Genomic DNA, 22,590 nt, shown 5'->3' with positions numbered 1-22,590 from the left:
AAGTAAAAACATTAAAAAATCCTAACCCTAAAACTACAACAGTAACAATGTTTGACTATGTGAATACACAAAAGAACCACAGAGAGAAAATAGTAATAGATTTTGGCTCTTTTTGGTCTGCATTTAAGTTTTGCTTCCATCTGACTGGTGAGTTTGCTTGTGGAACAAATAAGGTAAACAGGAAGAGACTYGTGAATGACAAGCAGTAAATATTTCATATGCATAATTTATTTTTAAAGTTTGTTATATCACATTATACAAGCATTAAACATGGCTTTATGTTGATGATTTTTTTAAGTGTGAAAACTTGACATTCTTCTCCATAGAATTTTTCTATTTACAAATAAACAATCTCTCAATATACTTTATATATATATATATATATATATAATATATATGGTAAATAATGTAACTCCCTTCAGAAAGATTTAAAATAATAAAAGAACTGATTTGTAAACACGGTTTCTGTCGAGTATTTGGTGGCTTGAATGTAGATGACAATCTATTCCTAGATTTTTCTTTTGTCAGAGTATCCTGGATGTTCATTTATATTTCTTGTTCTAAGATCTGTAAAACCAGCATGGAACAGAATGCAAAAAACTTAGCAAACGGGCTGGAAAACAGTCCCAATATACAATTTATTTTTCTTGGTTTAAAAACTGACTTGTAACTGCTCATGAAGTACATGCTGCYGTCAAGAGTGGCCCTATGCTGATTGCAAGATGATTTCACAATAAATCCTCTGATGTGTGCTGTCCTGCTTGCTGTGGAAAATGTCTGTGCCATGCATTGAAGTTGCATTTTTTTCTCATTCCCATGAAGGTAGTGCTCTTGTGGAACTGGAATAAGTAAACAATGTAAGGACTGTCACCTGGAGGTTTAAACAAAACCCATCATCAGATCAGGAAGAGAACGGCATAAATTAGCTCTCTAGAGACACTTAAAATTCCATTTATTAATATTATACTATTATTTGTATTTAATTTTTCTATTAAATAAAAAGGGGGCATCTTTTCTGAGTGTTCTGCCRTACAGCTCCAGGGAAATCTATTTATCAGACCAGCAGCAGAGAAACCTCGACAGACTGACTGGTCAGACTGAAGTGACAGAAATGTACTCAGGGTCTGCCAGGGAGGTCAGAGCCCCTTGCAGGATCAAACTCAGCATAAGCTTGGCAAGCAGCCAACATATGGTGTCATTTAGAGGAGACTGGGACACAACTTCTAGCAATGTATTGTCAGGAAAATTCATCATAATGTAGGTATCTTGAAAACTACTCTCAAAAGCAATTATTACCTATTGCATTTCTGCTGTGCACTATTTGTTTTGGCACATTTCATTGCAGTGGTTTCCCTGGAGTGGAAGTCAGTTCATATTCTATTCTTTCAGTTCAATTCTTGGAAGCTATTGAGATCTAAGTTGACAAAGCTGTATCTTACTGCTTTTGCAAAGGAATTTGCAAAGGTCCATTTTGCTCATATGGGTGACACTGATTTTATTCATAGCTCAYGTCTCACTTTACTACTCAGCAAACAGTTTCTAGACTCTGGTCATCTGGTTTAGACATTAAACAGAGGGTATCCAGACAAATCCAATTATTCATGAGAATTTGGTCTGAATATGATTTTGCACAGTGACCCTGCCCCTGAAATCTRCAGATTTGCAACTGTAGGTGGTGGATAAACACTAACCCATCTGGCATGTGCGTATTGCAGGTCAGCATTGCCTAATCCCCAGCCCCTATTTACAGAGACAGAAATACTCCTATTTCCCCACTGTGCATGTGGGACATGTTCAGAGCTGCTGTAAGCTGAAGCAAAGATGAACAAGTTCAGTTCCCCATTAGTCAGGAATTTATCCCACAACACGGAACAGATTCTTCAGTGCTTATGGGACTTCCAGGCTTAGGCCGGGAGCAGCTGATAAAAGGGAGCTGCTGTGTCATTTATCCTGTTCAGGTTGGATGGTGGRCTGCCACTGGAGGAGGTTCCTGGCTGCGAGGAAGCAAAGCGTAGGCAGGCAGTGGCCACAGAGAGGAGGATGCTCACACTTTCTTCCATCCCTCTTCTTCCTTCATATTACCCTTCGTTAAAGCTCCCCCCCATTATGCAAATAGCGCAGTTCTCCCTTGCAGTGGAAAGAAGTTAATGTATCTAATTTGGTGATATTGGTCTTGGTGCAGGTGGTTCTGTTGTCATGTGGAACTTGAGGTGTCCATCCATAGGGTCTTGCATTGTGTGGTCTGTCCAGAAGAGCAAATTCTACTCCTTCTATAAAATTATTTCCACAATAACTTTTAGAAACAGCTGCTGGAAGAGATTTCACAACATTCAGTATTTTCATTCATGTCACTCCATCCACCACTTATGAAGTCTTTAAAATTATGACTCCACCCTTTTGGGTTAATAGTCTGGAAATTTTTAATTTCTTCATTAAACATGAATTTTTTCTAGTACTAAGGAATTTGTTAAAGGATATTGACAGTGGCTTATTTTGCCCAAATCTWATTTGCAGGCTGTGTAGAATTGCTCTCCATTAAGGATTTCAAACTATTACATACTACAGTCTGTTCTTTTATTTTTCCCCTCCATCCCATTACAGATAATGAAAAAAATGAAAAAAGAAAGTGCTACAAGTGTAGATGTTAGGTTGATGGTGTTTTACTCTGCTGACCTTGTTCATCTCTTTTTTTTTTTTTTTTGGTTTTACTTTGACAGATAGGTCTTTAAGATACCATCTGACTTCTGTTATGTAAGTACACCCCAATTCCTGACTAGGGTTCAACATGATCTTGCAAAACAAATACACAGGCAGTTCTGGGCAAGATGCCTAACCTGATTTGATTCCTTCAGACACCAGACAGTCCCATAGCTGAAAAGGCACTGTTCAAATCTTTAACCTGCATTACCAACTTTTCACAGTGTCATTTCCAAATAAACGACCCTACAGTTAGATACCTCTGGCCACATTAGAGGCTTGGCTATCTGTTAGCCTACATATTTCAGCATTGTTAGACCAGTTGATCAGACTCATGGTCATGCATCTCCTCCTAAATAATACTTCAGTATTGTTGAGTAATGGAAACAGTCCCCATACGTGACCTTAACTGGTGGCAAAAGCAAACTAACACAGCTGGATCCACTGTGGAAGAGAGCAGCGCTGCCATGCATGTGCTGCAGGTGGTGGCCACACACATGGACAAACAGTGCCACGCTGCCGAGGCACAGGCACTGCTTACGAAGGAGCAGCTTCATGAGAATGAGCTGTAAGATCACCAGGTTCTGGAAAGCACTGTCAGTTGTGTAACTGCTTTGAAGTTCAGGGCCTCGAGTTTGAGTCAGGGCCTGGAGCTTCCTGGCAAGAGTGCAGAGACTCAGTGTTGGTCTGATGTGCTTGTGTTGACATCAGCTCTGGAAAAGACYCAGCCTTGGAAAGACCTCTAATTTCAAAAGGCTTATGACAAAATCTGCCCTATTGAASAGGGGTGCACATGTGCTAAGCGCACATAACATTATTGACTATTCCTTTCAGTGCACTCTCTGCTGTAGAAAACCAGGAATTTTTTATAAACAGGAGTTCTTATCTTCTTTTAAGCAGTTTCTTCCTCACCCTATCATGGCCACTCATTGTGATAAGATTTTCCATTCTTTTTCCTTTCCTTCCGCTCTTTTTGCAGACGTTCTAGTTCAGCTTCATACATCATTTCCTGAATAAGGTACTTTTCTCTCCTCATTCGATCTCTCAGATCTTTTGGAAGATCTGGAATTAAGTAGGAGATCAGATGCTTTATGCAAAAGACAAGGTGCTGTGAACACAAAAAAAAGGAATAAAAAATTTAAAACCTTAGGAAGGAAAGTATTTTTYATATCTTCTGAAAACCTTCTCTCCAATTTACAGACATAGATGCTATGTTAAARTGAAAGCCATTACTAAATTTGAATAAAACAAACCATGACATTTTTTCCCCCACAGAAATTCCAGCTGAAGTCATGGAATATGGGTCACAGCAGAAGTTATGAGCAGGTGGGTTCAAATAAGGCCGTATTCCTTCACCTGGAAAAGTCTGAAAATTCACATGGAATTTGCTGAAGTTGTAGTCTTGAGCCACCAAGACACCCTTCTTCAAGAAATAATCTAGAAAATGTTTCTTCTCTGTTTTTCCTCTAGCACAAAGGCTTCTGTTGTGTTATCCAAAGAGAAAGCTCAGTTCAGGATGAATTTACACAGTCCTGTGACTCAGAAATGCAGTACCTGCTCATGAACATTAAGGCATATGACAATATGGTCATTACAGTTTCTATATCTGTGTTGAATGCCCTGTTGCTATGATTTCTGAGCAGAGGATTGAGTAAAGAGTTTTTTAAAATCATATATTCCCCGTCTGGCTTTTTTACAGTGGAAAAGGCATTTCAAACTGCTTGTGCTGGAGAGATCCCTGGATTCTGGTGGGGATATTCAACCACTTGAAATTGGGCCTTAAGAGCTCTATTTTTTTTTTTTTYCTAAATTATCTCACCCTATTTGTCTAACCTCCTGGCTCTCTTTTTCAAAATCATTTTGGGAATACCAGTCGTGTGAAGTTGGTATTACCTCCTCTGGTTTGTCTTAATGACGTCTGAGATACTGACAGTAAGTACTAAATTTATGAATACAGACAAAGATATTAAATCCTTCTCATTGTTGTAAGGAAAAAAGACAGTGTGTAAATACTGTAACTTTAACTATTGCTGGTTTTCAGTCGCTCAGATTTAATCCTTCTCATATTCCTTCACCCTTTTCCCCATAAACCAGTCAGAATATGGCTTCCCAACCTAGACAAGTTACTCAAAAGTAAACAAATCTTCATTTGTTTTCCCCTCCTTGCAAGTCACTGCTGTATTATTTATTCAGTGTTACATTCCCTTTTCTATGAGAACCTAAATACCTGTGACCCTTCAGAAACCACATCTGTGAATACAAAGCATGATAAAAGTAGCAGAAACTAAGATAAAGAAACTCAACAGCTGCCATCATAGATCAGCCCAATGCAAAGCTTCAGAGAGCAATTTGTTTCCTTTTTGGTTTTGTTGTGCCACCTGAATGGTCACTGACCTCAAACACAATAATGAAAGCCAAGCGTGCCGCTAAGACGTGCCAGAACTGCAGCGTGTAACCRTAGGGCACCGGGGCGTGGGGAGGGTCTCGATAGTCCCTGTACCTGAAAGACAAGCATAGCATGGTAGTTAGCAAGCTCCTGCAAAAAGGAAAAACCAAAACCCACCTTCTACTGATAACTGCATCTTCTGCACCAAAAATGAGCTCAGTTTAAAGCGTGCAGGTTACCATAATACTGCTTGCTTCCAAGGCTGGGCCTGTGCCAGTGTTTTATCTCAGGTCAGGTGCATGCTTTTGAAGCAGCTGTCCTGGTTACCTCCACTTACCACGCTTTTCTTCATCCAAATGGACTCACTTTCRGCTAAAACCTACCAGTAAGATGCACTCCAGGAGTGCTGTAGCTGCTCATGGGAAGTGGGTACAAAGGACCCAAACCCATRTTTGTATGAAGAAAACGGCTGAAGAAAATACACAGGATGGTGGGTACTTTGACCATACAACATCTTCCTTGGCAGCACAATATGCGCCTTGCAGGCATCCCCTCAGAGCTTGGAGAAGGGAGGGAGGCTCTGCCCTTTTAAGGRACACTATTCCCACTGCAAGGACATTTTAAACCCAAAAATCTCCCCAGTTTTGTCAGCCTGATAGTTCTTCCAAAATGCATATAAAACTGCCTCATGGACTMCAGCCAGCCCTTGGCCAATTCGCTGGCCATCCCTGCTGCAAAGCATGACTTGTCCTGACTTMAGCGGAGCCAGCACTGCATCTCTTGGTGTATCAACTGAGAACAGGGATCGAGTGTTTTTTCTCACTGAGTGCTTCTTAGAAGACTTTAGGTCTCCATAATTTAACTGTAGATAGCTATCGGGAAAGCTGGATCCAGGAATACTCCAAAATGTATATTGGAGTATATAAGTACACTCCAAATGTACTTATAATTACAAACCATGAATCTGTTTTAAGKCACACATTCTAGAGTCCATTTTTACTAGCAGTTTGTTAATTCTAAAATAATASCACGGAAACTTAATTTAAAAGAAGGGTAAAAATTGTTTGTTTCTCATTCTGTTTCATAGATGGAACAAAGAACCCATTGTAAAAAAATATTGAAAATACCATAGTAAATAATACAGTCAAGCTTGATCACTAAGTTAGTTTTAAGAAAATAATGAAAGTGCAGATGAATAAAAGAAAAGTCATTTAATGATAAAATTATTAAAATATTAGAACAATTAAAATAAGACAGATTATGATAATCTGTATTTCTCCATSAAACTTCACCTTCTTAGATTACAAAGATTACAAACTGAAATAAACTCTCTTGACATCTTAGTCAGCATCAAATCTCTCAGAAATTGCAGTATCTCCAGTGCAAGTTCTTAAAACTAAGATGATCTTTCCTTATCCAAGCAGCACTCTGACTTCACAGTTAAGGATGTTTTACAATATCTTAAGCATCCCAAAACCAGAAGTCTCTGGATAAAGTCCCAGTAGAGTATGTCTCACTTTTTTTACTTGTTAGGAATCCAATGTTACGCTCGAAAAAAATTGGGAAAACTTCTATAAACAACCAGAATAGCACAGCATCTTATTTGTTCCAGGCAACAAGAAGTTAACTGTTTTGTTTTTTTTTTTTTTTCAGACAAACTGCCTTCCTGGAAAAATGCCTACACTGTTACACAGTAGAACATAATATTTCCTTACCTCCCTATCAATGTCTGCCTTGAAGTGCAATTAAAATGACTGATGTTTTAGCAGAATGCGGGTGGGTAAATAGGTGATAAACTCAGCTAAAGAAAGATGTTAATTTTCTTTCAAGGATAGATATACATAACAATTCAGTGTGTCCCAAAAGAACAGATATATCTTTTGGAGATTTATCACACCAATTTTAATAGTGTTCTGTTTATGGGATATTGAGCAGACAATTTTGTTTTTTTATTATGTGATTTCCATCATCAGCTTTAAGGAGCAGCAACTTCATACCAGAAGATGGTGAAGAAAGGAATTAAAGAGGGAGAAGAGAATTGTTAGAATGACAAAACCTTATTAAATAATGCTTTAGCAAACAAAGAATATTCTCACCGGTTCTGTTCCACAGGTGAATTCAACAYTGGAATACTCTTTCTCCCAAATAATTTGCAACAATCTTAAATATCAGTTAGTTAAATGAAAACAGTAATGCCACGCCCTCCCCCCATTTATTGTGCTATACCACTCAAAATCCTTCTTATTCATAAAAATGCCACAATATTGCAAGTATCACTGACTTTTGCTGTATCACAGACCTTTGTGGTATCACGGAGTTTCTTTTGTTCTTTAGGCATTCATGAAAGGGTATTTCAGTGAAAAATACTGAAACTAAGTGTATCTGCTAAAGGACTACCAGGACTCATGTTTGCAATGTAATATTGTGATTAAAAAGTGGTAGCTGTATTYGTTTGGTATTTTTGGTTGGGACACCTTTTAAGACCTTTATGTTAATCCTTGAGGGTTCTGGCCATTAAAATCACTCAGGTGCAAATCTGTCATTACAGACTTTTCTCAGACTGCTATTTCTCCAATCTGTTGCTGAGGACAAAGACATGCAGATAATTAATTGCTCATTTTACTTTGATTCAAACCACAAATATAAGATTATTACTAATAATTACACCTGTAAGCAACAAAATGAACATATTAACAATTCAACAATTAGGAAATGCTGGCTTTGAGGTTTTGTAAAGATAGATAATGACAGACCCTGTGTATGTCTGTCAGACCTGTGGAGTAACTCAGCGTGGCTGCTCCTGTGCAACCTTGACTTCCCTGTGCATGTCCTGTGATATAATCTCATCTCAATTGGATCTCACTGGTACCTAAGTAATCAGGCACCTATTATTGGCCCCTTGATGCCATATTTATCCATGATGATTGTATCTGGGTCAAGCTATGACACCATAAAAATCTTGCATTAGGAACGCCTCCAGATACCAACTTTACCACTTCTCTTTTGTCTGAGGGAGGAGTCATGCAGGCAACAGCTTAGCAGTACCAAGACAAGCATGTCCCTAAAAAGCACAGCCAAAACTTCCCATTTTTAAGTTCTAAAAATCAGTTTCAACTCCAGATTTATTATGATGCTTCTCCGTTTCACTGTCTTAAAGCAGAGGAGTATGTTGATCAGAAACTTACCTGCAATATTTTAATGGTGAGCCAGAGAATTCACTTCCATTTGATGTTGGCTCTGAACGGTTTTCAAAGTCAGACACCAGGAATACTGATAAACTGGCATTAACATAGCCAACCATACACCTAGAGGGGACAAAATGCTGCCATCAGGACACAGGCTTTCCCATTAACTGTTGCACCCAGGAGGATGTTCTTTGGGTTTCATAAAATCCAAAATACAATTGGGATGCTTATTAATATCTGAAGGGGACTTTGAGGCAATATAAAGGAGATGCTGAAGTAGGTCAGATSAACAATGAAAGTGAAGCAGTGGTAGATTTCTGTGGGAGAAGAAATGGTGAAGATTGGGACTGGTAACTTTTGAAAAGTCTCCTARAAGACACAATAGGGGCAGAGAAAATAATGAGGAGCGTTAGGAAGATAATCAAAATATTCTTCAGTTACACTCATGGTGCTAGCACAAAGGGAGACTAAATCAGATAGAAACACCTAAAACAGCTTTTTAGAAAATGTCCAGTTAATCAGAGGAACGCCATAATAGAAGATCTTAGGATGACTGATCACTGTGAGGGCCAGGCAGAGTTTAAAGAGCACTGAGTAGGAGAAGTTGTGTTCCGTGGCAAAGGGCTGTGGATGTCTCTAGAAGGCTCAAGTTTGCTGTTGGTAAAGCTGAGGAGAGATATGGCTAAAATGTACTGTGCTGTTCATGCTGCACTGCCCGAGCACAGGTAAATATAGGCACACTGCRCAGCTTGGTGCAGAGTATAATGCACAGGAAGGGTTGGGGGATTTTTGTTTTGGTTTGGGTTTTTCTAAATATGGACTTTACAGTCTTTGAGAAATTATATTCAAACACCATCTGTCTTTGTCTCCATACTGACTGGATTTGGAACTTAATTTAATTACAGTGTCTTTCTAGTATCACTGTGTGTCAAATGGATCTAATACCTACAGGTGTTTTCTGAAAGAAAAGAGTACCTCTCTCATTTGAGCTATTCAATAACAGATGGTCTTCACTCTTTAATTTGAGAAAATTCACTATTCCTGGGGATTTTTTAATACTTCCTGCTTTTGTAACAGTATTTACTAATAACATTATTCAGAACGCTGACATAAACAGTTTTAATACAAGTTAGCTCTTTCAAAGGATAACTACCTGATGGTTTCATCTAGAAATTCACTCAAAAAAGCAGCAAAAGTGTGAAAACATTGTACAAAAGGCTTGTGAAAAGCAGATCCTCCTCTGTCAGCCAAACTACTTCCCCTATGCAGAACTAGTTTCAAAGMCACTGAGTCATATTTGAGTCTTAAAAGAGAAATATTTCTAAAGGTGTTGTTTTCTCATGCAGAGTGGTCCTGAGAAAATCTTTCCTTTTGCTTTCCTTAGCAAGGAGTGTTGTTTACAGTGCCACCATATCCTGCAGAACTTTTTAATGGCACAAGAAGAGCGATATACTCAAGAACAAATGGCACCAGACCACTTTATCCCTGAAGGGGTTTTAACTCTTCATCAAAGTAAATAAACAGAACATCTTCCCTAGCCCCAGCTAAAATGCCGAACTCCTTGCAGGACAGCAAGCTGGCAGATCTGCTGATCAGGAGCTGCCACACCAGATGTCCTTCTTCTGTCAGTATGATTAAATTATTGACAGTCAATAGACGTCAAAAAAGCGAAACAGATGAACTCACATTGGCAGCAGGGAGTAAAAAAATCAATCTGCCATATGTCCAATAGCAGAATGTAAACTCTCTGTCACTGTCTGCTGTTTAGCCTGGGCTTCTTTGAGCAGTAGGGTTCCCAACTAATGGCACTGCTACAGCATTTGCAAAATGTGTCTGTTTGTGTTTGATTGGATTCAGTGACCTTCCCCRAGTCCAACAGCCTAAATTTCGCAAGTTGCCATGCAGCAACTATCTCATACTCTCTGGTAGTATGCACATGCTAATAGTCTCAGTGTTTAGCAACACTGAAAGAAAATGCACTTACGCAGTGGGGATTCCGATCATAAGTGTCTCCTGGAAGATTTCATCTAAGAACTCTGGTTTTAGAAGAAAAACAAATTACTTTGCTCTGAAAGTGTATCTTGATGTACTATTTGGAAATTCCTTCCTCTTGCTAGACACTACTTTCTTGAGTAATTCATGCTGAATATTACATCAGGAAAAAAACCCCAGTGTACAAGTTTAAAACGCTTAACAAATTCTTAACTGATTAGTATCAGCATTGCTTCAGAAAGAAAAGAGGATTATATCCATGTAGACCAGCTGGGAAGTACAGCTTGGGCAACATCCTGTCATACACATTAAATCTCTGAAACAGCTCTGCCACGTTTGCCTTGAATTAATGTCATGAATCACAGTCCCTCAGCAATCCATTYTGTGGATATGCAGAGCATCAGTACCTATGGCTGATATCTGTTACCTGAACACAAATAAAAAATTTGGGTTAGTGGAACCAGAACACACACACAGAACTACTGCATCTATTCAAGTAGTAGCTGATTTTCATGCACATCTGTTTCTCCACCCCAGAAAAAACTTACTTTTGTCCAGCTTCCCCTTGGCCAGCACAAGGTCCATATTTGTAAGCATAAACAAGGCGAGGGATGAAATCTGATGTCACTGCTATAACAAATGCATTTGTGATAACTGAAAGAATTCCAATGCCTTCCAGGATCCCATACCAGATTCCTGTTCAAGAAGGAGAGCAGGTTTGTTCCAGGGAAAACAAGAACCAAAGTGCCTAAAATACTGCATGATCTGAAGTAGTTGACCCCACTGCACAAGGTGTTTTTATATAGTCTTTATCCAAGAGTCACTTATTTTTTCAGGACTTATGTCTGCAGTGTGTGCTGTGTACTGGCTGCTGTCCAGGCTTGTGCCAAAACCCAAAGATTCACACTCAAAACTTTGAATGTTCACATTCAAAGCTTTAATCAGACACAGGCTTTAGGTCCATGGTAGACTGTTCTAAGGGCACAAAGCCTGAGCTTCTGCTGTTTCGTGGTATGGGCTACTGATTTTTACAAAGCAGGTGGGTAGTGAGGTGTCCTATTCACCCCTGTGAAAACACCAGGGATTCAGCAATGGACAGATGACTTTAGAGTTTGAGATTTCTTACTAAAGGTGTTCTGTTTTTGCATACTGCARGGACAGAAAAGATTTGTAGACAAAACAGGTTCAGAGAACCCTTGCAGTAATGTGTGACTGGATGGCCTCAGAGTTACATGGACCTTGTGTTTAGCAATGCAGTGTGACTCACTGGGAAGGAGTTTTCTGCTGGGATTCAGACCCACCCTGTCTGACCCACCAGGGACCTGTGGGCACAGCCCCTGAGTCACCGGGAGCTTGGTTTTAGCCAGGTAAATACAAAACATACAGGGCCCTTACAGCATGGTGGCCACTCTGACTCTACTCTCATGTTTCATCTGGTCTGTCTGGTTATTWTATTCAAGTTGAGCAGCAGTGTGTGTTCACACCGTGTGTCTGCCACAACCAAACACCTGCGGAGAACACTGAGCACTTTACAGCTCAGCTGTTGTGTCCCCCAGAAAATCATTAAAGGACATTTTCCAACATTCACTATTAATTGCATAAGCAGATTGGCACCAGATGCTTGAAGTTTTTTTGAACAATCAAGGGTTGTATTATTAATTGGGAAGATGACTGAAAATACCTTATCTGCTCTTGAAAAGCATTACTTTGCAAATAACACACACATATAACAAACACCATACGGAGAACTCACCTATATCTTTGGCTCTTGAGGCTAAAGGTCTTCTCCACTGAGTAACAAATTTGTAAGCATCAAGCCGAATTTCAATAATATTGTTCAGTAAGGCCAGAAGTGGTGCCAGTGGAAAAGCTGCCACAAAAATGGTTGTGAACCCAAACTGAAGAACTAGGACAAAAAAGGAAATATCATAGTATAATTATTAAGATCTAATCCCAAGGTCTGAGATACACCAGTGTATGCAAATAAACATTATGTACAAAATATAAAACCACTTCTCATTATGCCTTATTATATAATGATTTAGTGGCAGCTGTCCTTGTAAAAAATTCAGAAGGAAGGATGAAAAGAACAAAAGCACATCTGACTCTGGAATGGACAGCACCATCTAAATTTTGTAATTTGGAGTGAAGTTTGGAGGTGGACAAACTGTGCTCTTAGAAAGGGACATTTTTACTCCAATATCAACTAGAATTTCTCAATACTTTCAGAAATTAGGGATGAATACATTAATACTTTTAATATTGCAGATAGGAAACAATTTGAAATTTTGTTTAAGTTTCTAGAGGCAGGTTTTCAGATTGCCAGATTTCCCATTAATTTGAAAAGAACTGTGTGAGGGAGAAAATAAAAAAAAAAACCAACATGACATATGCAGTTCAGTCACATAGGGCAAAAGTTCGTGGTTTTTTAATACATTTTTGAACAGTTATCCTCTCTCCTCTGGATAGAGCAGTGCCTTTTGGCAATAAATAAGTTTGTTAAAGTGAGGTAGTAAACGAGGGAGGATTTTAAGCATAACAAGCATGCACTATGCAYTTAAAAATGAAAGCACAAGGAACGTTCTTTAGAAAATAACAGCGAAGTTCTTCAGAAATGTACACAGATAAAGGGCTCTGAGGTGGAAAAGCAAATCCAGAATGGGAAGTGTTTCATAGATAGGAGGTTAGAAAGCCATCAGCAGTGTACTTAACTAAAAGTTTGGTTTGGTTCTTATTCCCATTCCTCATCTACCTGTGAGAATAAAAACCTCTCTGCAGTCTCTTTAGCTCCATATATTGATAATTAAAAGAATACACCAGCCCACATCAACAAAAAAGCAACAACATTAARATCTAGTGAAAGAGAGAGAACAAAGGTTAGAGCCATACTCATTTCTAGGTATTCATCAAAGAGTCCATAAGCATTCATAGGTTGCAGATTGTAGTCCTTTTCCCACTGTGGAAAGCTTGTTTTTCCCTGTGTGCCATACTCTAGTCGTAGTTTTCTCCTGGTCCACCAGTTTTGAATTAGCCTACATTTTAAATTAAATTAAAGAAACAAGGTAAAGAATATCAATGGCTATTTATCACAAAACTGGAAGAGGTTAAAGTGGGTACAACACATCTTGCAAAATTAATTTCCCAATGTACAGGAAAATAGAGCATTAGTAATACATGTGGCTGATGACACAACACAATAGGTATGAAAACAGATACAGCTGATGAGCTGTAATCCAGGCCTAGATGTTGTTAAAATGGTAACAGGATTTTRACATATTTTCATTATTTATTTATTTCTTTTTCTCTGCACAGAATGGCAAATCACTTCAGGGTCTGCTTATATGACAGAATGCAATGCTGTGTGGAGATAGTTGTACTCAGTAAACAGAGTGCTAACGCTGCTTGACCCTTTCCTCTGTGTGACCTGGCATCTCTGCATGGCTCTGCTCTACAGGAGGGTAACAGTCTGGGCAATCCTGAAGGGAAAAGGCAACCCTGAATGATGTCTGCAGCCAAACATTCAGTGCAGCAAGAGGGAGAAAGAAGTGTCTGAACCACTGACAACACATGGTGGCTGAGAGATGGATGGCTGACAAATGAGCTACCCCCCTCTCAAGCAGCCATGGGAGCTGTACTGGACACCAGGGGGAAGACACTGTTCCCAAAAAAGGCGTGTGTAAGACCACTGWGAGAGGCACTGAGCCAAAAGAGAAATGAATGCTTGCATCTGAAATAAACACCTTTTCAGGGAGTTGCCCTGAAAAGAACAACGAAGGACACTGGTTAGGAGTTAGTATAGAGAGCAAAAAATCCCCAAACCACAATGACAGAGATCTTCTCTGAAAGCTGTGGTTCACAACTTTATCTCAGTAAGCCAGAACATGGTAGATCACTCAGATAATTCAGTCCTTTTCCTGACAGTGCATCACTYCTTGCCTTCGTAGTGGCCTGCTCTGGTTTGTGAATAGTAGGCAAATAATCATTGGATTTGGACAACTGCTTGTTTTCTTAAAGCTTAGGGATTATTTTTCCATTTACGTAATTTATCAGAAGGGTTACAGCTTTTCCTCTTCCTTAAAGAAGTGTAGGTGCATTTGAGCGCAGTTGAGTGCAATTCAATTACAGATTGCAGGGCTGCCTCCAAGTCCTCTGGCCATCCTCATTGTGTTGGCTGCCATCATGCTCGTAGCAGAAAGGTGTTTTTCACACAGAAGGGAAATGCACCTTCTTGCAGAATTTCAGGGCTGAAAGGGGGACTGAAGGGTCTGGAGACCAATCACTTCTCTCATCAGAATAAGCAGAACATTTCACAATGTTGTGACTGTGTCTTTTATGTTGTGATTTGCCTTGTAAAGCAGTTTATTCCTATTAAATCACTTCTTAAACAATCTCCTCCTGTCTCTATTTTATTTCTCTTCTCTGCTCTTTATTAAGTTTCAAGATCTGAATTAATAGAAAGCTGAGAGTTCTGACAAAAGAGGTAGGGAGTGGAAAGAGAAGGATCAATACTGCTGCTACTGTTCCCTTCTCCATCCCAACAAATTCCTGCAGATCTAACAGCTGCAAAATACTGGCAAGACCCAGGAAAGATGGAGAAATAGCAAACCCCTCTGAACTTTGCAAGAGCAAACTTTCTGACAATGTCAGCTCTCTCWCAGATTTTCACACTTGCTAATTTCCCTTGATGACCAGCTACACTGTCTCTAGCACCAACAACACTAATCATATTAAATCTATATTAATCATATTAAACATGCTCATTAAATGTGAATCAATAAGGAAYGAACTAATAGGAAATGAATAATTGCCAACCTTTTAGCTAGGGCACAGSTCCATAATACCCTGAGGATCACCAGGGAACTTGCCTACATAAGTCAGTACATTTTTCTGTCTCTCAAAGTGTATATGAGAGCAGTGCAATTTTTCCAGCTCGTACCAGCTCTTTCAGGTCTCCTTTACCAYCCAGCAAGAAATCCAGTTTAGAATTTACTGGCATAGCTAAGAAATGATACACATAATATTTTTCATGAAAGCAACACAGTGGTCATGCAGTTATTTTTAAGGAGTTTTAGAGCACAGAATACAATATAACAAAATCAAGTTCTTSCCATACATTACTTATTTGTTAATATTTATATTACACTTTCACTTTTGCAAACCATTTCCAATGTAGAAAAAAGTCCCAAGCACCATTTACATATCTGGAGTTCTGTATCCTGGGGGTGGAGGGGGAATTTTGTAATGACTACTTTATCTTGCTTTTATTAACTGGCCATAAGGAAAGCATAAACTTATTATTCTGTGACCTTCAGAAGCATAGGTATTATATTTACTTACGGATATCCCAATTCCATAAAATTATTCCACGTCTGCTTTAACACCATTATAATACCCATTTGCATACAGAGATCAATAAGGCATCCACTAGGGTGGCACTACAGGAAAAAAAAGAAATAAAATGTCAAAGAGAAATTATACTGAGTTTTAAAGCATTACTTAGAGGATATAAATGCACATTTGCTCATTTGCTAAAAGGAAATTAAATACATTCTCCTTATTTTTAAAAGAAATCCTTAGTGTTTCATGTTGAGTGCTTTCTTTGTCAGTGCCCCCAGACCCTGAAGTTGTGGTGCTGCTTTTGGGACAGACATTCAGCTAGCACGAWTTTAGGTAATTTTTTATCTATTATTGGAAAAAACAGAAAGGGAACAAAAGCTTTCTGCCTTCAAACAGGRCTTTGTACAATGGGCTTTGCAGATCCAAAGAGTGCAGTTCAAGTTGTGTTTTTAAATCTTGGGTATTATAGATAAATCACTGTCACAGAACTGGAATTATTTCTCTTTAACTTGTAGGTAGAAAAATTATCTATGACATGTAACAAAATGAGGTATGAATTTCTTGTACAGACTGCATTATCCAGCACTCAGAATCTGGATCCYTGCTGAGGTTTCTGTTGACCTCATTTGGCATCTCTCTAGATTAATTGCGTGATGGGTTTTTGTTTTTGTTTTTTTTTTTCTATGTCATTATTACTAAATCCTCATCCTCCTGTTTTTAGGAATCAGTCCCATGAGCCAATATAACCGTAGAGAGGTAAGTGCAGTGTTCATGAAGTAGCAGTGATGCAACAACCATAACATCAATAATATATAAACTGTGGTGTGAGCGTGTCCATGGACACTGGGCTGGTGTTGTTCAAAGTCTTACACTTGGCAGAGGGCTGTTCGAGGTGTATCTCGAGGTTACATTCTAAAGCAGGTTTCTAACAAGACCTAGCACAGATACAGACTTTTTTAAAAATTAGTAGACTCTTCTTTTCTCTGAGAAAAGCTAGACAGGGACTACTAAGAGTAGCTTCCATCAGCAACTGACCCAACCTGTAACACCTCACTGTTGCACTTTTCTCCCAAACCTGGTTCTGTTTTCCTCCCATCTCTGCTCTTGCAGAGACATGAAGTTCTTTCCCTGTCCTCTGATTCCTCTGTGAGATGAATAAGCCCACTAAATCATCAGAAAACTAGTTCAGCCAGAAAAAACAAGTTTACTGCCGATAAAAGGAATTGAATAAGCTCTTCATGGGGTTGGACAAGTGAGAATCATGGTAAAGGAAGAGGAAGGAGCAAACCTCAAAGGGAGGACTCAAAGGAAGAGCAGAACTGTCTTTCTTTRACAGCAGCAAGATTTTAGATCAGCTCAGCCCCAGACAGATTTTTGAGGGGTTTTAAGCAAAATTCTGTCCATTTATCAAGTATTCTTTCCTTGAGTGAACAGAATTCATTACAAAATTAAGATTGTTTTATACTTTTTTTTTTTTTGGCTAGTATTTGAATGGCCTCTATTAACCAAAATATTTATGTATCCAGAAGTGTTTGAAAATCCATGTTGACAGGCATTTTCCACTTACCATTTGTCATTTATCTGCAAAGTTGTTTCAATTATTCATCTGTGAAGCAGGAAAGACACCATGGGATCTGAGTGTGCACATAAAAGCACTGGAAAGTAAATGACTGGTCCAGAAACTGCTGCTGTTCACCTCTTATAACTGTCAATTGGGCTTTGAATTCTGAATGTATTTGTTAAAAGAAAGATAAATAAAAAGGGATTGGTCCTTGAGTACCTTGCAAAGCCAAACTCTCATTCCTCTCCATATTCATTTGGTTTTATTAACACGGAACATTAAGCCAGTTGCATGTTTGGGAAGTTTGTTTAGTTGGTTTGGTCAACTTTCACATATATTTTATGTGTCTGGATTTTTAATTCAATACCTCATTGTTTAGCTCTCTGATCCACAAGGCTAGAAAAACTGAGAAGAAAGGAATTTTTAGAAGCAAAAAGTTGTCAGATTCATATCTGATTTTGATTCACTCTGAGGATAAAACACTACCAGTGTAAATATGTGAGTAATCTTTAAACCATCTGACGCCACTATCTGTATGTGATGCAAACACTAAAACAGCTAGAATTGAACAGGGAATATATATATATCAATATGTAGATGCTTTTGTAGCAGATAGTAGTGTCAACAGTGTGGAGTTAAGATTGCAGCTGAAAACCCAATAACACACTCAGAAATGCCTAGGCAGAGTTATGTGTGCCTCTGCTTGCATTCACAGCGGATAAATCAGGGTGCAGTTATTGAACACTCACCTCTTCCAGCCTCCACCGGTTTATCAGCCTTAAGTAGGCACCAGGGTGTCCTGTAAATCTTGAACACAGGAACAGATATCAACTATGTTGTGTAAGCAGTCTGTTCACAGTAGTAAGAGAAAGCTCACACTCTTATTTTTAATCTGGTGTTATCTTAAAGTGACTTATATCTTTTATAGTTATATAATTTTATATAACTATAAAAGTTGTCATGCTATAAAATGTTTTATGGGTATTCCTGTAATAATCCCCATGAAGGACTAAGGATATTTTTACTTTCAGTTTTATTTCAATACCAAATACTCCACTGTAGGATATTCAACATATGCAGTGCAAAGGGAAAATCTGACTGAAACTGCTCATTTGGAAAATGGCTTTCAACTGCCAGTCCATTTCCTTACACTATGAAATGCTCTGTGATGTCTGCCTTCCTGTGAAATTTTAGTTTCCATTAGAAAACGTAATTTTCTAACTCTTCTCCCATGTTTCCTGCCAATATTATTCTCCTATGCAAATAATTCATACTAATGTATTCATCTATTCAAACCTTCTCTACTAAAAAGTTCTTTTGTTTTTAGGAGACTGACAGAAAAAGATATAAAAATAATATACATATAGCTATATATACACATGCATACATATATATATAAAATATACAATAAATACATAATATATACAACATATATAATAAATACAAATGTGGAAAAAAACCCCAAATTATAGCTCATAATGCACTCTTAACAGTCCAGATCACGCAATCAGGTYGCTTCCAACTGACCTATCGTATCCTTCTATTTTAATATCTGTACAAGTRGCATGCATAAAGACAGAGTGAAATGACCTGCATATATGGTATTGTGAGATGCGTCTGTTTCCAATAGTGAAATTGTTAAGTTAGTATTGACACCATGTGGTGATWGGAAATGAAAACTGCATCTGTTTCTGGGTTTTTGAAAGGAATATGAAATTGCAATCTGTTCTGCCTTGCTAGTATGGAATTTGCATTTTGAAATGTGTGATAATATAGTCCATTTTGTTTCATTACAAACAACTTTATTTCTTCTCCCTACTTCATTTTGCACATATGAGTGTGCAGACATCAATCCTACCTTCCAAGGAAGAATGCTATATAAAAGGTAGAGCTGTTCAGATTGACAAACTGAAAAAGAAACATTTTCAGAGTGAAGCTGTTCTCCCACTCCGATTCGGTGCGAGGCTGCTCTGTAAAGAAAATTACCAGAGTTTCAGAGGTTTATTCGGGTTATCAACTTCCCTTGGCACAAAGGCTGCACACAACTACCAGACCTGGCAACGTATTTGTAAATTAGCCTGCTGTTTTCAAAATAGAACCTGGCAGAAGAAATTGTATCCAAAAGCAGCACTCGGCAAGGGAGCTTGTAGGGACTTAGAAATGTGTATGTATGTTCCCAGGAGACCGTAAGAAAGTGGTCGAGGTAATGCACATATTAAACACCCCTCCTGCATTTAAGTGGTCTTTACAGGCTCTTCTCTCATTTCCTTTTCTGTATCCTACCATAGTGACATTGTCGCTCCAACACAAGCTATTTAAGTGCCTTTTTGTTAGAGATGTCACAGTGCAGTGAAGAAAATCCTCCCTTTAAATCTATTTTATGGATTTGTCCACATGTATCAGTGGATCATCACTGCATGGCGCCCCTTCTTTGTCCCAGGGAACTCATCACAGAAAACCAAGAAAAAATATTCTGCAGTGCATGGGCTAAGACAAACAGAAAAGGGAAAGACAGATCCTTCAAAAAATATCAAGAAGTATCAAGACTGAAGTTAACAAGACAATCTCCATGCCAATACACCAGCACCATGTTCTGGAATTACTTTCCAGCTGGCCATTGTTGTTAGCTGACCATTGCWGACAGGACAGCAGTGAGCAGAGAAGGTACTAGTGGTGATTCTGAGTATCATAGTGGTACGACTCATATACTACTTCCAAAGGAGCCTCCTGTAGAGTACTGGAAGTACAGAAACAACAATAAACTAGATCCTCTTTACTGAGAGCAGCTCTTTTGTTAGATGCCAGCCTGCAGGAAGCACAAGTTTGATTACAACTTGGCTGCTGAAGATGAAGCTTTGCTTAAATGCCCATCAGAGGCAATAGTGATGCTCTGGAGAAGSATGGATGTCATTTTTGAAAAAGGTCATGTAAAGGCTGAAGAAGGACATCCTCAAAGTTCTCAGTGTAGTTTTGCTGCCCATACCACTTTGAGCTTATTACACTGATAAAGATCATTCAGATCAAATCAGTTCCTTAGGCCATCAGAGTCAAAATCACAAAACAGTCTGAACGTGATTGAAACAACCCGACCCACTGAATTTTTGTACAAGTGCCTTCTGCAAAAAGCAGACCTACCTTGATGAGAACCCAACAGAAAGAAATCAAGCTTCAAGGTCTCTAGACTATTTCTACTGTCTCCAGGGTGTCTCGACATAACATGTACAATTCAGAAACTTGGAAGTCATATTTCTCAACTGCAGCTAGCAGATATCTTCTCCATGGATACAGGATAGCAAAATTATTTTAAAACTAKAGCATGCAAATGAGGACTCTCAGTTTAATATGAAACAAAAAAATAAAATTCTATTGTACACAGATTTTTTTTAATACATCAATCAATGACTTCAGAGATGTAGAAGAGCCCTGAGAGTAGCTAAAATGAGCTGTTTCCTCTGAGCAGACACCAAAATCTGTCCATCTGGTCCAAAACAATTTGCTGAAAATCATCAATGTGCACAGGTTTCCAGGAGCTCAAAAGAACCTCCTGAAACTTGTATACATGCTACAATATGGTTTGTGTAGTAGGCCTTCAGCCAGAGTCTCACTTCAGGCTTCTTGACACTGAGGAGCCCTTGCCAATTGCCAGCAACTACTGCAATCTTCCAAAAACATCAGGATCTCCATAGATTCTGTCTGAGCCATGGYGATATGAATGACAGCCTGTTGCTACCCCAATGAGAGTAGATGGTCTCCTTAGAAAACAGGTTTCCTTACTCTAGCATAAAGATTTCCTTTGTGAGTGGCCTGAAAAGATTACTGAAATTTAGAACATCATCCAGTTTAGGTCYAGCTAGAGTTGATGATTAACCGAGTTATTTTCCCTCCTTACTGTCCTTCTCACAGGCAAATGTTTGATAGCCAATCAGCACCTTAATTTCAAGATATAGATTGATTTTCCAGAAGTGACCCCCCTTTTCCATGTGTTTGCAAACCCTGGACGTTATGGGTGTTCAGTCTGTCTGAAAACTCATGCCTTTTCCTCCAAAGCTACTATTTTACATTTATTCATAGTAAAAAATTTTGTTTGTGTTCTTACATAGTATGGGGGTTGAAACAAGAACAAAGATGGATGATTACTGTCAACCACTGATTCAATGGCACAGTAGTTTAATTTATGTACTTTTTAATAATAAACTTAAGAAAAACATTAATTCATATAAACTCCAAATTAGTTAGGATTTTTTCATATTTATACAGGAATTTTGAGTRTTATCATGGTGTGTGGACCAATAAATCAGTACAGCATTATTCAATTTCATATTTAATATTACTTACCTAAGTTTGTCAGGAAAAGAGCAACCTTTTCATACAGCTGTAACAGAGAAGGAACAGCCTCTTAATTACATGGCCAGCTCAAAAATATAGAACTGCTTTCTAARGAGGGAACATGTTAAATCTGACATGCAGATGATTTCTGTGATGCTCTGATAATGACAATAAAACTACATAACAATACAGTAATGATGTAACAAAAAAAAGTATAAGTAATGTTTTTATATCTAATGATCATCCACAATATATGGAGCTGAAATTCTGTCACTGTCCTTATTTTACACATACAGTGAAAAAGTCTGAGAGAACTTTCCCAAAAAACACAATGCAGCACAATAGCACAACTGAGATTTTTGTTTTAGCTACTCAKGGAACATTTATCTCACAAGAAAAAAAAGTCATAGAAGAGCATTTTATAGATATATTTGGTATTTAGGGCTTYTTTTGGTTTTGTTTGGCACTTTAGTGCTGAAAGACATTGGGGGGGGGGCTGGGCTACTTCAGAGAAAATCTTTAGTAATCCACACCACCAGCACAACACCACATTTCTTACTCTGTGCCAGTGTCATTTTCTAAATTGTAAGTGGTACTTCCTGCATGTTCAGATACCATGCTCTCAAATTCTCCAGGAGACTTAATAAAGATTACAAAACTAACTTGGAGAGTTTTTACAATAAGTATTTGCAAAGGAGTTTTGAACCTATTAAGTACATAACCAACAACATCAGCATTAGAGTAAATTAATACAATGACTTCTATTTGCTTTAAATGAGTCTGAAGCCTGTTCCTACAAATTGCTAAATGTCTTTAATTCTCACTGATGCCTACARGGATACAAAGCCTCTCATTTTTCAGGCTCAAGTATTTACTTACTCCTACAGTGCATATCCACAATGTTTCTTTTTATTTGCAGTTATCCTTAATATCTCTTGCTTAAACTGAGTTATGTACTGTTTACAGATCAAACTGCCTGCTTAACAACTGAAGTCATCCTGAAATCTCTCATCTGTGTTAGCAACAACTTCATGCTTAGAATAGCTTTCTACTGCCTTTGGACAAATGGTTTTGTTTCAAGTAATGAAAAGGCATTTTCTTCTGGG

General features: G+C 38.3%; 1 protein-coding gene across 1 annotated transcript in view; it reads right to left on the bottom strand.

Moving 5' to 3' along the window:
- Positions 1-281: 281 nt before the first annotated feature.
- ANO4 (anoctamin 4) overlaps positions 282-22,590 on the bottom strand; it is a 106,302-nt gene continuing 83,993 nt past the window's right edge. Inside the window, exons 18-27 of the mRNA XM_057385298.1 lie at positions 21,494-21,530; positions 19,017-19,128; positions 17,908-17,965; positions 15,598-15,695; positions 13,150-13,292; positions 12,014-12,166; positions 10,809-10,956; positions 8,269-8,388; positions 5,092-5,197; positions 282-3,805 (exon numbers count right to left, since the gene is read on the bottom strand). Coding sequence (XP_057241281.1) covers positions 3,614-3,805; positions 5,092-5,197; positions 8,269-8,388; positions 10,809-10,956; positions 12,014-12,166; positions 13,150-13,292; positions 15,598-15,695; positions 17,908-17,965; positions 19,017-19,128; positions 21,494-21,530 — 1,167 coding nt within the window. The 3' untranslated portion in view covers positions 282-3,613. The remainder of the gene's footprint in view (positions 3,806-5,091; positions 5,198-8,268; positions 8,389-10,808; positions 10,957-12,013; positions 12,167-13,149; positions 13,293-15,597; positions 15,696-17,907; positions 17,966-19,016; positions 19,129-21,493; positions 21,531-22,590) is intronic.

This window comes from Malurus melanocephalus, unplaced genomic scaffold (assembly GCF_030028575.1).
Source record: "Malurus melanocephalus ecotype Western Australia unplaced genomic scaffold, MMel_1.1 scaffold_16, whole genome shotgun sequence".
Taxonomy (NCBI): domain Eukaryota; kingdom Metazoa; phylum Chordata; class Aves; order Passeriformes; family Maluridae; genus Malurus; species Malurus melanocephalus.
Note: the sequence above shows the minus strand (reverse complement) of the source record. Positions and strands in the feature narration are given on the sequence as shown.